At 33.9% G+C, this 15,878-nt stretch overlaps 2 protein-coding genes across 4 annotated transcripts in view; both read left to right on the forward strand.

Moving 5' to 3' along the window:
- The window catches only part of wdp (Leucine rich repeat protein windpipe), a 143,989-nt gene that overhangs the window by 16,332 nt on the left and 111,779 nt on the right, over positions 1-15,878 (forward strand). The window lies entirely within an intron of this gene.
- Positions 14,374-14,796, forward strand: LOC147072506 (uncharacterized). The gene has a single exon (XM_085947325.1). It carries the CDS (start codon positions 14,374-14,376, stop codon positions 14,794-14,796), a length of 423 nt encoding a protein of 140 aa, XP_085803451.1.

A 15,878-nucleotide genomic window follows, 5' to 3' on the forward strand; every position in this document is an offset into this window, starting at 1 on the left:
TCAATTAAAGTTTAAAAAAAATATGCACGCCCTGGGGCCCCGCTCCGCAAAACGCTGCCAGTGAGGCCTTACATTTAGTTACAAGTAAGACACTGTCAAGCTATATAAGCTGCTATACCAATAGGCAAGTCTGGAGGTAATCATTGTAATCCTAGTACTGAAGCACGATAACAATGATTTGACTGGTACCTAATTAAGTTATTATTATTACGTCATGTGATATACATTGTATATCTCCTGATGTCACACTTCTTAAGCAGATTAAAAAAGTATCTATATTCTTATAATAGATCACACGAGATGGCAACATTATATTCTTGATCAGGTGACATTTTAATTATCGTTTTATTCACAGTTTCCCAAACATTATAAAAATGAAATAGATAATAGGTAACATTTCGATTTTATCATTAATGGAGGATCAACGCTTTCGTCAAGAAATATGATAAAAAATTGAATTGGTTTTGTGTAAATTATGTTACGATTATTTGGTTAAATACTTAGAAATGTAAGCTTTTATGTATTTACATAATTTCTTATCATACCTTTCCTAGAGAACAGTGAATTTGTAAAATCTTCCAATCGTTTTTGATATCAGTGGGTCTATTATATACACAAGGCGGCTATCAACGGTAATTTATCACAATTAAGTATGTATTGAGAAAGTTACAGGGCTAACCGTTTATACTGTCAACACGTGCTATGCTTTACACCCCTTCTCTTGGCTGTGTTAACTTTTTAGAGCGAGATAGACAGTTTTGAAAATTTAGACGTCTAACTTATTATAACAATTATAATACTTCAATTCATAAATATGATAAACTACCGTCGATAGCCGTCTTGTGTATAGAGTAGAACCACAAGAGTCGATATATTTAGGTATTTTAAAAAGCGATTCTTATTCTTGTCAAGTATCGATAAACTTTTTTTGATAACACATCCCTATCTATTTTGTCTTAATACTACTAGGACCTACATAATATATTGAGTTATATCCTTTATGCATTGTCTCACATAACCAATGACATTATTAAATGGACAACGCACTCAATACCTTGCAAGTAAATTCGCGCATAGCGACATTCGCACATGTATAGGTAGACGTCACGCAATTTCCATTATGCGATATCACGCATCGGGAATTTATAGCAATATGACCTTTATTGTAATGGCGTAAGAACAGTGTTTCTAGTGTTAATGTTCATTTGAGCGAACCCGTTCGAACCGAACTATTAGGTAGACCCGCAATATCACCTTTATTGTAATGGCGTTAGAACAGATTATGCCATTCGGCAGACCCGACAAAAAAGTGAGTGTCATTTTTTTCCACATGCTTCGTCCATATTAATGTCATTGCACATAGCACATTCATTTATGTATGTAAACAAACGAAAGGATGCATCGGAAAAAATGCAGCCACGCTTTATAATATTATTTACAGTATTTACACCAACGTCTTTTTTCCATGTTCGATCAATTATTCTAAAATTGTGAATAAAAAAATAACATTGCAATATTACCTTTATTAATATGTTTAGAATATTGACGCGATCTGAAATAAAATGTTGAAGCAATATTCGGATAATCGATGACATGTTTATTGTGGTTATATAGAATGACGGGACTTTGGGGGGTGTTTATCGGTGTAAAAGTTTCGGCAACATATTGGCCTAGATTTTGTCAGGCCTCAATAATTCTAAGGTTTCAAATCCGCTGCCGAATCGGCACTCGTTGGACGTTCGGCAAGAGAATTCATATTATGCAGTCACTCTACATTCTGCTACCTATTCCACATTGTACTGCTATTATTTCTGATTCAAATTAGATTTGATCCGCCAACGGTCAAGGTCCGTCTAGACCGGAGCAGGGTTGCCAGTAACTAACTCTACAATACTTATGACAGCTCAGTTGCAGTCTTGAACATAAACTGAATTTATATTCTCTAAAGTCTAAAAGATAAGTTGATTTCAATATGTAAGCCAGTTGCCATGGACGAAAGTTTTGAAGCAGGGTTTACTTTATTACTTTAGGGCCTAGTGCTTCCCAACCTAATTTCTGCAAAGCCCCACTACAGTAAGCACATAAGTAAATATGTATTATGTTGTACATGTACAACTCGGAAGAAAATGAGTGCGATCCTTGTGCTATGGTTCGTCTTCACACGATTTTCAAGATTACCTGTTTGCCCCCCAAAACATTTAAATTGACCCTCGGTGGGGCGTATGCCCCACGTTGGGAATCACTGCTTTAGGGTATAAAATTAATGGACACAAAGCACGCCGACTGTTCTTTTGAAATATTGAATGCGAGTTTATTTTACGCGACAAAATTTAATACGTATGATGAGATAGACTATTGAAAGTGACACATATCTATAAAAAAATACAGCGAGATCATAGTTATATCACACCCGGAAGGGTATGGCAGTTTATCCACGCATTCGTATGGCAGCAAATTTTCAATGCCAAGAAATATAGACTAAACATACATAACTTGAAAATACCTCAGAAAATACACCCACTGGAAAAAATCATATTTGAAAAAAAATACGATGCTCGACGGGATTTGAACCCGTATAACCACTGGTATCGCGCCACTGTGCATTAACCAATTATGCTACGAGCCTCTTATCTAATTGCGGCAATTTAAACTAGTAGGTTGACACGAACAAAAACGCCGACCTTCAGTTAGTGTTTATGGCAGAGTATGGTTTAACGACATAACTATACCAATCTAGCCTTGTAGTCAATTCTACTTCTCAATAGCCGTGCGACAACCTCACGACAAGGTACAAACAGAATATATAAGTCCCATGGTTCTAAACTATGGAAGAATCAAGAATGAAATGGTCAAAAAGACTATGAACAGGTAACCACTAGCGTAATCGTTTAGTATTAGGAAGTAAAATGTATGTTGTTTACCTTTTCTTTGTAAATGTAATAAAATTTTACGTAGAAAATTTCGCCTCCAAGGATCGAGACTGCTCAAGTGTAATTGGAACGCTGTGACCACAGGCCTCGAAATGACACGTCGCGTAGATTTGGCGCGATGTTATTTTGGAAATAATTTCCGGGAAATCTCCATTAAACTTAGAAAATAAGTTATGGGAGAGATTGTTTACGTAAAATTTAGCAAGTACATGCTTCAATAATTTTTATAGCAATAATGGAAATGTATGAAAATTGAAAAAGAAAATTGAATATTTATAAATTTATATACTGTATAATTATGAATAAAGAATTTTAATATTAATTTTATCAGCACAAGGTAGAGGCGAACTACCGTTATAAAAATACTGTAAACGCGTACCTATATTTATAGACGCGTAATTATAATTATAGATTTTGTTAATGCTATAACTTACTGACTATAACGAATATTGTAAAAATAACAATTGGAAAAACTTAAGATTCTGGTACAGATGGGTCTCTACCCATAAACAATAATAAATCTTAATCGCGTCTTGGATAAATAAAAGAATCAAATACTGCGACTAAAAATACAAATTGACGCGTGACCTTGAACCTTAACTGAATTCTGTTCGACTAGAATTTACGGCCCAGCTGTGTTGAATTGCCAGATAAAAATAGATTCAAGGTTACGTTTAGATTACTTGGAAAAGCCACTATTAAAGACTAAATAAATTTGTAGTCGCTTGTAAATAACATCTTGTTAGGATTAAGCATTTATATATTTAAGTTGAAATGTTAAGTATAATATTATAGTATTTTCACGTAATAATGTTCGTCCGAAAGGTAAATATCGAATGAAACGTTTTCTGCGACTCCAAATAGTTTTATTAAAACTTAGTAAAATTCTATTGGCCTAAAAAGGCCAAGAGTGGTGGAAAGGACTAGTACGTGGGTGTCAACCTTTCGTTTTGACATTTTAAATTTAAAGACTGCCATTCCCTTATTTAGTACCCGAATACTTATTCCGATACCTCGATGGAAAGCTAGAAACTTTCCCCTTCGTTCGAACACGAAAAATCATATAAAATCAACTATTTTGCCTACGTCATCGCAACGGCGTATTTGAGGGACTTGTTCTAGAGGGTGCTTGAAACACCCCTATTGAAACTTTATTTTGTGAAAATAAGGTAGAGTAATTTTAACCCGATTTAATTAGAAGATATCTCTATTAGAAAGTTGCCAGGAACGGGAGATATATGTAAATTTATCCCGTGAGAGAAAGATATACATCTGCTATCCCTTACGGACTGTTTCCTGTTAAACCTCTATCCGAAGGGTATAAAAGGTGACCACTTTTCCCGTAAAATCATTAGTTTCTACACTTCTCACCAGCGATCTCCTACTAAGCAGCAGTCCTTCCGCGGATACGAGACACGGTTCTCAGTAACATTCGTGAAATTTACCTACAATAAGTCCCCATCGACGGGCAAAAAGTAACGCGAATATCTCGTATCTGCCGGTCGTGACGTGTACCGCAAAACGTAGCGCGAATAACACGTATCTGTCGGTAGTGACGTCGGCCGCTAAAACGTAGCTCGAATACCACGTATCTGTCGATAGTAACGCGCTCGCGGAGTAATTTCATTTTTCATTACTCATCATACGAGGTGACGTAATCGAGATAAATTACGTGATCGGATTTGTTTTATAAAAACAAATTAATAAACTCAGTTTGTAATAATAAATTTTACAAATCTTTTTCGGAATTATAAAATAAATTTTTGAAACTTTATTAAGTAAACATAATCATAAAATAAATTTTAGTAAACAAATTCATAAACATAAAAACAAATTTTAGTAAATAAATTTGTAAACATTAAGCAAACCTTTTGTAAACAAGTCTGTAAACACAAATAAATATTTGTAAATACACTGTGAACATAAATAAACTTTATAAACAACAATAAAATAATTCTATTCTTTTATAAACCTAATACTGTGTGACCAAAGAATAATTTATATTTTCTTTCTTATGGGAAAATATTTCATGAATTAAAAATATCCAAAGAATATCTGCGTATACATTCTCTGAATTAGGTGTGACTTTTCGGGAATTTGTGAAAGATTTCACAGAGATCCTATAGTGAACAAATAAATAGTTTACTGATACTTTAATGAGATTTAATTACGGGGACAATGACAGTTATCCTTATTGTGTGACCGTGAACTCTAGTACCTGAATAAATTCGGCACCACACCAGCTGAGAGTTTTATTCGGGAATTCAAAAGTTGTGATACTACAAAGGAGATCCACCTCTCCTAGTTCATCACTAGTCTCCTCAGTGACGGCCCGGTAGCATTATTGAGCTAGCCGTGAGCCGGGTCATGTCAAGGTCCTAAATGAAATGCTTATCAAATGGAAGGTTACATTCTCAAACTCTTGTGAGTTAGTCGTTGAATAAAAGAAATGGTTTATTAAATAGGTACAGACAATCTGTTGTTAAACATGCTTTTGACCAGGGCTGTGAGTAGAATCGGAACAACCGCGAGTAATTATGTTTTCCCTGTTAATTTTCCATGAATAACCCTCATATCATTATGACATTTTAAGAAAAATACTATTTTTACTCTAACCTACTAATGTCAAAAAATTATGTCAACCCTAGTTTAAGTATTCTAATTTGCGATGGCATGATTTTTAACAACTCTGTATCGACGTCGTATCGCCACTTTTTTCTCGAGTGTTTTCCATTGCGGTTTGCCTTTAATAATAATATTCATGTATTTTTTTGTCCTCTAAGTTTTCTGAAAACTTATTGCGAATTGGGACACAATTTGTTATTTATATATTTTAAAATATTTCTGAATGTTTTTACATTTATCATGAATATTGTGTTTCTGTTTTATGGAGGCTGCATCCGACATCGGATTCTGCTCGTACATTTTTTTTCGTAAACAGATAATCAGACGAATGGGGTGAAAACATAAATCTACATACCTTACAATCCATGCTCATGTTTTTACATAATTGTTCATTTATTTATGTCTTATGACATCAATTTTATGTTAATGTGTTCACTTTATATGCAACTTGCATGGTACCTACATTCCATGTGATTGAAAAATTACCTATTCGTACATTTTAATACGGTTTATTAATTCGCTTTCTCAACTTTAATCTATTTTGATAAGTGTCATTTTGATATTGAAATATCCAATGTTAGGGTGTAACCTGTACAAGTTAATGTGTTCATAAGGTGAGTCGCACATGCAAACTCAGCGACTTCGCGTACGAGATTTAGTTGAGATTCACAGCCGAAAACAACGTCGACGTAAAATTGTTCGTTGGAAAGACAGTTGTCAGCAATTGCAACAAAATTGAAAGGTATTAAGGACGCATGTCACTGAAATGCGTTGATCAAAAACCATGCACAGAATCCATACTGTACATAGCGCGTGAGCCGTTTTAGTCCAAGCGAATGCCGCGCAGGTGATATTCGTATATCTCTGATTGATAAATTAATAAATGTACCCATTTTTGGGGATTGCTAATTTTTCCTAAACTTAAAATTACCCTTTCTTTGTCTGTTGTTCAATGTTGTTTATCTGGTATGCATATTTTAATAATTAAGATTTTAGACATTTCCATCGATTAATTCGCGTAGCCTTGATGCCATTCTTTCGGAATGTGCTGATATCAAGTCGAATGTCTCTGTCTTGGATGCCTAAAACTACGAGCTCTGGATTCCTGTTTGCTAAAAAATTAAACATACCTGCTCAAACTGTTAATAATATATAAACTATAATACCTTCACCTGAGGCGGCTCTCGTGGTGCAGTGGGTAAGGCGCTGGCCTTCCACCCGAGAGTTCTGGGTTCGATCCCAGTCATGACATGACAAAAACGTTTATGTGTTTTTCTCAAAGCCTGGGTGTTTGTGATTGTTCAAAATTACTAACAACCACCTTGTACGAAAAAGCAAGGACTTGGTTATTAATAATTCTAAAAAAAAAAAAATACCTTCACCTGGTTGGCGAGGACGGTTATCGAGTACTCTTTTGCGGTTTCTTGCCTGTGACAACTTTTTTAGTCATACGTTGCATTGTTTATCAGTTTATCCAGTTATATTATTCTTCGTCTGCCTTATTCAACGTCAACTAAACTATTCACTATAATTCAAATTGACAAAGTTCAACGACGGTCGACAATTGAAAGTTTTGCGCAGTAGACATTAAAATTTCGACTGGAACTTTTTTATTGCCTTAAAGTAGGTACCTTCTAGGGATGGTAATCCTGGATGAAATCTCGAGATTATACCATAAAATTATACAAATATTAAAAAAAAAAACAATTTGTATACATTCCTGTACTTAGATCATATCATTATAGGTAAGTGAACCAAAGTTATTCAATGAATTAAATATATAGGTAGGTACCACACCCACGATGGCTGCGCGGCAAGCGTTGGCCTATGCCCTATACCGTCGTGGGTTCGAATCCTGGGTCTGGCAAGTACACATTTTGTTTTTCAATTTGGATATGAGTCAGAGTATGGACCTAATAGGTTGAGCAAGCGGTTGACATCCATTTCTCGTAAAACAAAATCTGTTAATACAAACCTTCACTCTGTGGAGGCCCATATGATCCTATTAGAATCTGACATGATTGAAAGAATACTATATTGAGTTTTTTTTATTAATAACTGTTTAAAAAAAACAACTTATTTCATCAATTTATTAATTTAACTGTTTGCATAACTATGAACATTTGTATCGTCCAATACATACTTAATATGTTATGTACCTACTATCACCTCCGAAATGGGAAGCGAGCGCTTTACATACTCCCTATCGCTTGGTTTCCTGTCAGAAGAATAGCGTAGTCCAGTGGTTCCCAAAGTTGACTGGGCTCCGACCCATCTAACAAAAATTTCCAATCTTGGGACCCACCTCTTAGCTGTCTTAGAGAAAAGAGGGCATACATATTGGTAATGCTCAGATTCCCTAGTGGCGAGTCGTGGAACTTAGTCTTATTTGTTCTAATTGAAATAAAAAAGATGTTTTTTATAAGTGTTACCAATATGAATGAAAGACTGTTGAAATAAGAAACACACTTAAATATTAAAAAAATATTACTTAAATACCTACACCGGCAAGGTTTTTTTGCAAAGTTATTTCAATGGGAAGGATGTATTTGTTTCTTATTTTTCTTCATTACAGTTTTAGAATCAACTTCAACTTTAGTTACTTTTAATCGCAGTGAGTTTGATATATCCAATTTATTTCGGTATTTAGTTTTAATGTTAACCATAGCCGAAAATCCGACCTCACATAGATATGAGGTAGTAAAGAGGAGGAGGACTTTCATAGCTTCATCGAACGAGCAAGGATAATAATTATCAGCAACTGAGAGCCATAATTTCGTTAACTGTTTACGATTGAAACTATTTTTCAGTGACGTATCTTCTGATAAATCAATGAGTGTTCTTCACTTGCTTTTGTAGACATACTAGTTGGTAAGTCGTCTTGAAATGGGTTACAAATCCAACGCAACGAATCAAACTTTTTCATGTCTTCCCCAAAATAGTCGTCAAAGTTATTTATCAACAGAGATAAATGACTGGAAATTTCAGACAGTACGTTCATCTTAGGCTGCACTTGGTTTTCAATAATAAAAGAGTTTCAAAACAATCATACTTGCAATTCTGTAACTGACTGTGCTGCCATCTGTAGTGCATTGGCAATTATAATTATTATTATTTTATCACAATATTTTCCGTAACTTAAGTTTATTTCAATTTTTAGGAATTATAAATAGCTGAATGAAATATCAAATTTATCATGTATACATTGGCGAGGGCCCACTCAATATTCGCTCGCGACCCACTGGTGGGTCGCGACCCATAGTTTGGGAAACCATGGCGTAGTCTGTTGTTTGTGTACGAAAAACACGGATAGTTACTTAGAAAACTGCGATATTTAATTACTGAACACAGATTGCTTTGGTTACTTTATGATTTTTTTTATAGTGTTATAAAGATATTATACGGTCGCAAAAAGGTTGTAGTGTACCTACTTGAAATCTGCTTCTGTTGCGTTCTGTTGATTTTTTTTAAAACTAAAGCCTTGATGCAGCTTGTCTGTCCTAGTCCAAAAATCTACAAGGGCATCTTGCTGCAGCCAATAGGCAACGAGTCGGATAGTGTGACATATCCGCGCCACATTAAAACATTGCGGGTACGAAACAATACTTAAATATTATTATTATTAACAATGAATAATTACATTTTTAGTCTCGTTGTCAACGATGTTCATATTTCTATGAGTCTGTCCGATAATGATTCCAACCTCTTTCAAATGTGACTGTACGACAGTGGCGAAGGGTGGAGGTAGGCTGTTAAGATCCGCCATAAATAGTGTTCACTAAACATTGTCAGTCATATACATATATTTCTTTTCATTGGAAAAAGACAATTTACAGATGGTTTTGGTTAGTTTTTTAAATCCAATTAAACCCTGCGAAAACCAAGCCATAATAGATAATAGTCTATAAAATATCTAAAATTATGCAATTAAACCATACATAACTTTGGATATTTTATAGATAGAATAATATTTTTGTTTTTTTCCCTTTGGTTTAGGCAGGGCTTAATGAATTTAAAAAAATGAACCAACGAAAACAAATAAGTATGAATGAAAAAGTATGCACAATTTTTTCGTATCGCCCAAAGTATACCAAATTTATTATGGTTTCGGTAGGCAGGGTTTAATTGATTTTTAAAAACTAGCCAAAACCATCTGTAAATTGTAGTTTTAGTTCAATAAAGACAAATAGGTACGTATGACTGACAAAGTTTATTGTGGATTATTTATGTTGAATCTTAAACAGCCTACATTTTGCCACTACTACACAGATATATCGTTTGTATGAAGAAAATTTAATAATAAAAAAAACATTTGGAGCAGTGGAGCACTTCAAATTTTTAGTGCTCCTGCTCCGGGTAAAACCCCATTGTTCCACTGCCCCGTGCTCCTGCTCCGAGCTCCGCTCCAACGCTATGCTTGTAACCATATTATGTAATATTATACCCAAATGTAACTTACTGGCCTTGAAGAATAAAATTGTCTCCACGTGCTAAAAGCTAAATACATCAAACCCACCCTCCAAGAATTCTCGCTCAATCATAATATAAACTGTAATAATAAGTTGACCTAATGTCATTACTCATTTGTTTACAACACCTATTAAATTTATATATACTTAGTGCATTTTAATAATACTATTATTACCACATATACATAGTAATCACTAGTCCAATGTCCTTTGTATCTCAATTATCTATTAATTGCACTGTCAACATTACAAACAAATGAAGGTAGAAAAAGTGTAAGTCAAAACCTATGTACGTCAATGGAATACGACGTACGTATATAATAAACGTGCTAGGTACATTGTAATACAAGAGTTTTTTAATGTCCTTTACTCTTTTTTTTTAATCTTCCATGCACAGTTTGTGAATGACGTCAATCTATAAGTTTTTAATAATATGATATTACAAATAGGGATGTGATAAAAGTATTGATACTTTTTGTCTGACATTTCGGTAATAAGATAAAACGCCAAGACGCTGTACAGAGTTTGGGTTAATGTTAATCTAATCATTTGCAATTATTTTAAGCCTATGGACGGACTATGACTTGACAGGTTGCCCAGCCAACGTTGCGAAAAATCGATTGCTGAATTATGTATTTTTCGTCGAAAACTGATAACTCGTTGACCTTTCGACTTCTACATGATGCATATGAATAGAAAATTATGATTTCATATATCTACTTGTCTGATTGTAGATTATTTATTATTCATGTGCGTATTATCAAAGGCATTTACATGTTATGAGACATTTGGATTAAGTACCTACTTGTTGAGTTTTATTCAAACTGGATTTGTGTTTTTTGTTCAAAAATTAAGATGTCATCACGTCGTGATGAACAGGATTAGCATAATATTTTACACGAAAAATCTAATATACCACAGAATAATATTATCGACCATAGACAAAGTGATTTAAAAATAATATAATGAGGCGCATACATTTTTATCTGCTAGAATCCTAGTATTCAAATTGCATTCTTTCGTAATAAAAAGATAAATACCGATTAAATATGTAGATAGAAAAATAAACTTATAAACTGCGTCTTAGTATATAGCTAACTTAATTGTTTGAATCCATATTATTGTATCGAGTGCTTAAAGTCAGACAACGTTATCTACAAAAAAGTGTTTTTTTTTTTGAGATAACGTTATTTTACATTTACGGCTACATGATAGTCAAACAACGTTATGTCAATCTTTTCTAATTTCTTATTAAATCGTCAGTAAAGCTTAACGCTAATTACATAAGTTACCCTTGTTTTCATATTTTTTTAAAACTATCCCTATAAATTTTAACATCATCATAAGCAAGATAAATGTACAATACACAATACATTATAAAATATTAACATTAGGTTTTAAATAAACATTTCCCTTGTTAAATTACAAGAATCTAAAATAACGATTTTTGGCTCTCCTGTAAAGTTGCACTTTTGTAGATAGTGTTGTTTGACACTAAGCCCTCGGTATGTACTTAAAACTTCATACAAATTTTTTGCCAAGTGTTTCTAAAGCGCGACCCAAATTGAGGTGTATGTCGCTTACTGTCACGGGGTGCCGCTACGGGAGAAAGTGTGTATTGTCGTTGTTATTGGTGTTTGAAATGTTATCAGACGGATGCTCTCATCCCGTAGCACATTTTGAACCTTAAAACGAATATTGTCAGTTAGTAAAATCTTCCGTAATCACTAAAACAACAATGAGGTCCCCTCACGTTGAACTGCACTGCATCGGCACCTGCATGATGTTTTGAACGTTTTTATCATATTTCATATGCCTCCACTTTTCGAATGTCATATCAAAATCACGTTTTTTTGTTTTTAGCGGTTGGCACTATGTATCTTCGATAATAAAGTTGTCTATTATCTATGATCTGAAGGTTGGATACTTTTCAAAATATTATCTATGGATGTCATGCCGCAAGTATTTTAACGTACGCACACGTAGAAACTGTTAAAATGAATTGATATTACCATGAATAATTAATAATAATTCAAATTACTAATACATTATAGTAGACACTCTTCACCAATGTTATTCTTCAGTGAATTTACGGAGATGGTGCACGTTCAAAATATTCTGCAAAATGACGAAACCATAGATTAAATTTTCGCCGCGACAGCGTGACAGTAGGCGACATACACCTCAATCTGGCTCGCGCTAAACCGTTTTTGGAAAAAAGTACCTGTGTTTAGATATTGAGTATAGAATATAGATCTTTCCAAGTCGCTTTGCATTATAATTCAGAATGTTATATTATGTAACAGGTAAAATATGTCACAATATTTTGATGACTTTTTTTTGACTTTTGCCATATTTCCACTAAAAAAATATGTTTGTTATTTGGAGGGACGACAATTTTTGGCTGGCACCAGGGAGGCAGTCACCCTTGGTGCATCTCTGCTAGTGCGACAAACCGCCACGTATATGTTGCTACGATTTACACTATTTTTACTCAAATACGCATATTTTACGTACATATTTAGAACATTCTGACAAATCGGTCACCCTATTTGCGTCATGGAAAGCTGCCACTGGGTCAGTCCCTTTGCAAAGGTATAAAAATTATATTATATATTATTAATTGTATCTAAGTATATTTCTGATAAATGATCCTAACTTTATAAGTAATATTATATTAACATTATTACTTAGTAAATTACATTATCACTTACTTTCATAGGACTAATCACTAAGCACATATAAGTCAACAAACTTAGTTGTTTACTTAATAACTGGGATAAGATAACTAAATTGACATACGATATCAACTTTAGCTGATAATTCCGTGGGTTATTCAGATGTTCCTGTAGGCTTAATCAGAAAAAGAAAATATTTGTTTAAATGATTATTATTATAACCGTACGTACGTACGAAATATACCAAAGTATACCAAACCTATTATGGTTTGGTTTAGGCAGAGCTTAATTGATTTTGAAAACTAACCAACACCATCTGTAAATTGTAGTCTTATTTCAATGAAAACAAATACATATATATGACCTAAATTACTACGAGTACTATATAATATAGATAGATAAATTGTAAGTACTTACCATACTAAAATAATTATTCATTGACTGGCTAGACTAAATACATGAAAAAATATTGAAGTAGTGCCAGATGAAAATTGCTCAGTGTCATGTCAAGTGAATTTTTTCAGTAGTCCGTGAAATTGGTGACAAAAAATTGCAACCAACGCATACACACTTACTTTTGTTAGATTTTAGAAGTAACAATATAAAATAATGATTTTATGGCGAAGAAGCGAATTTTGGTACCTACAATTGATTTATAAATACATTATGGAAGTATTATTTATGAATATATTATGCAGCACAGTAACGAAGGGTGGAGGTAGGCTGGTAAGATCCGCCATAAATAGTGCACATTAAACTTTGTTAGTCATACGTATTTGTTTTTATTGAACTAAGACTACAACAGATGGTGTTGGTTAGTTTTTAAAAGCAATTAAACCCTGCCTAAAATCTATAAAATATCCAAAGTTATGTATGATTTAATTCCGTAATTTTAAATATTTTATAGATAGACGAGTATTTTTGACTATCATAAATTTTGGCCTGGTTTTCGCAGCGTATAATTAAATTTTAAAAACTAATCAATACTATCTATAAATTCTAGTCTCATTTCTATGAATACAAATACTTATAACTGACAAAGTTTCGTGTGCACTATTTATGACGGATCTTAACAGCCTGCTTCCACCCTTCGCCACTCAATTGTAGCATGTTTTGTTGTACTGTAGATATTATGATTAACGGGGTCAATTTTAACAAAGATCCCTCCCAGATTTCAATTAAAAATAATTTAATTACTCTTAAACGGGGAAATTCTTTTAAAAAGATTTCATCAATTCATCAAGTAATTAAAAGTCACACATGCTATTATATGAATAAATTGTACACATAACCATGTAATTAAGTATATTGTTACATTTATTGTTGTTAAAATAATATCAGTGCAGTTTGGATGTGCGCTGTCTTCAGGGTCCAATACATGTGTGTCATGTTTTCAGGTTTTTATTCTCCCTCCCAGATTTCGAAGTAATTAAAAATAAGTCAATTACTCTTAAATGAGAAAATTCTTTTAAAAGAGTTTCATAAATTCGTCAAGTAATTAAAAGTCACACATGCTAGGTATAATACGAATGTTGCACATATCTATGTAATTAAGTATATTGTTATATTTAATGTTGTTTAAATAATATCGGTGCAGTTTGGATGTGTTGTCTTCGGGGTCCAGTAGATGTGTGTACTTTCATGCTATTCAGGTTTTTATTATTTTCTTGGATGGTGAGATGCTACGTCTTCTCGGTCCTCTTATATGAAGTAGAGGCTTGGACGCTCACAGAAACGATTCTCAAAAAACTTGAAGCTTTTGAAATGTGGGTATATAGGCGCGTGCTTCGTATCAGCTGGAAGGACAAAGTTACAAATGTCGAGGTGATGTCAAGGATGAAAAAGACCAAAGAAATAGTCAAACTAATAAAAACCAGGAAACTGGCATACTTTGGCCACATCATGCGGCATCCCGAGAAGTATCGCCTTCTACATTTCATCATTCAAGGGAAGATCTCCGGTAAGCGAGGCCCTGGTAGAAGAAGAACGTCCTGGCTCAAAAACCTCAGGGACTGGTTTGAGCTCAGCACTCCATCCCTATTCAGAGCAGCGACGGACAGGGGCCAAATGGCCAAATTCATCGCCGACGTCTGATAACGGATATGGCACACAAAGAAGAAGAGATTCTTTTCTTTATATTTGTAATGTTTAATCGCCCCCAAATTATTAGGGGTTATTAAATCCCTATTCGCCGATCCCTGATTTACATGCTTTCGTGTGTAGTTTTTCATTGAAGGGATAATATGGGTCACCGCCTATGTCACGTATACTAGATTAACGATCGCTGGCTAACCGTCGTGTAGTTTATCTCTCTCAAACAATATTATTGTGTCTGTCGGTATGCCGGGCTATCGCTTGGTGCAGCTGTCGTTTTGGTGAAGCTGCTATTATCAGCTGTTTCGGCAGTTCCTTTCATGTCAGATATCAGCAGGCCCTATACTTGTATGATTAATTTTCGGTGAAATTTTAAGAAGAACTCAGCGCATTCTCATGTTATTTTTGTATGTAATAAATAGAAATAAATAAATAAATTAATTCATCGATTAGTATTGACGACCTCTCTTTACCCCGGCGTAGTGTAAGTTTACTTATTTAGGTGAATTTATATAGAGTATACATTTTATAACTTTGCATTTTTTGCACTCTTTATTACACTGATACCCCTCTTTGCCTGATTACCTCGCATAAAATAAGATCAAGTGATATTCACTTAAATTAATATAATATGTAAAAATAAATAAATATATATTATGTACTTATATGTAAAAAAATATTTTTAGAGTATTATATTACATCTTCATCCTAGAGCCGGAGAGCAAAGTTATGAATCATATAGTCTACCAGGGTATTTTTCAGTAAAAAAAAACACCACCTACGTTATGCAATATGCATACGAAATTAAAATAATTGTGTTTTCAAAACGTAAAAACAAATGTATGATATTTTTTTAATGATTTTAAATTGATTTGCCATATTGTGTGCCATACAAATATACGATACTAGGCCTTGACCACATGGCGCGTTTTGACTCGCGTACATTCCAGGTGCATGTGACCTCATTGAGCCGTCCACATACACTCGCGCCGTGAAGACTGTCGCGTGCGGTCAAGGTACATGTGACCTCATTGAGGTGTCCACATGCACTCGCGGCGGGACACACGTCATGTGGACAAGGA

This window comes from Rhyacophila brunnea, unplaced genomic scaffold (assembly GCF_057557595.1).
Source record: "Rhyacophila brunnea isolate RB1 unplaced genomic scaffold, BYU_Rbru_1.0 scaffold_2, whole genome shotgun sequence".
In the NCBI taxonomy this organism is placed as follows: domain Eukaryota; kingdom Metazoa; phylum Arthropoda; class Insecta; order Trichoptera; family Rhyacophilidae; genus Rhyacophila; species Rhyacophila brunnea.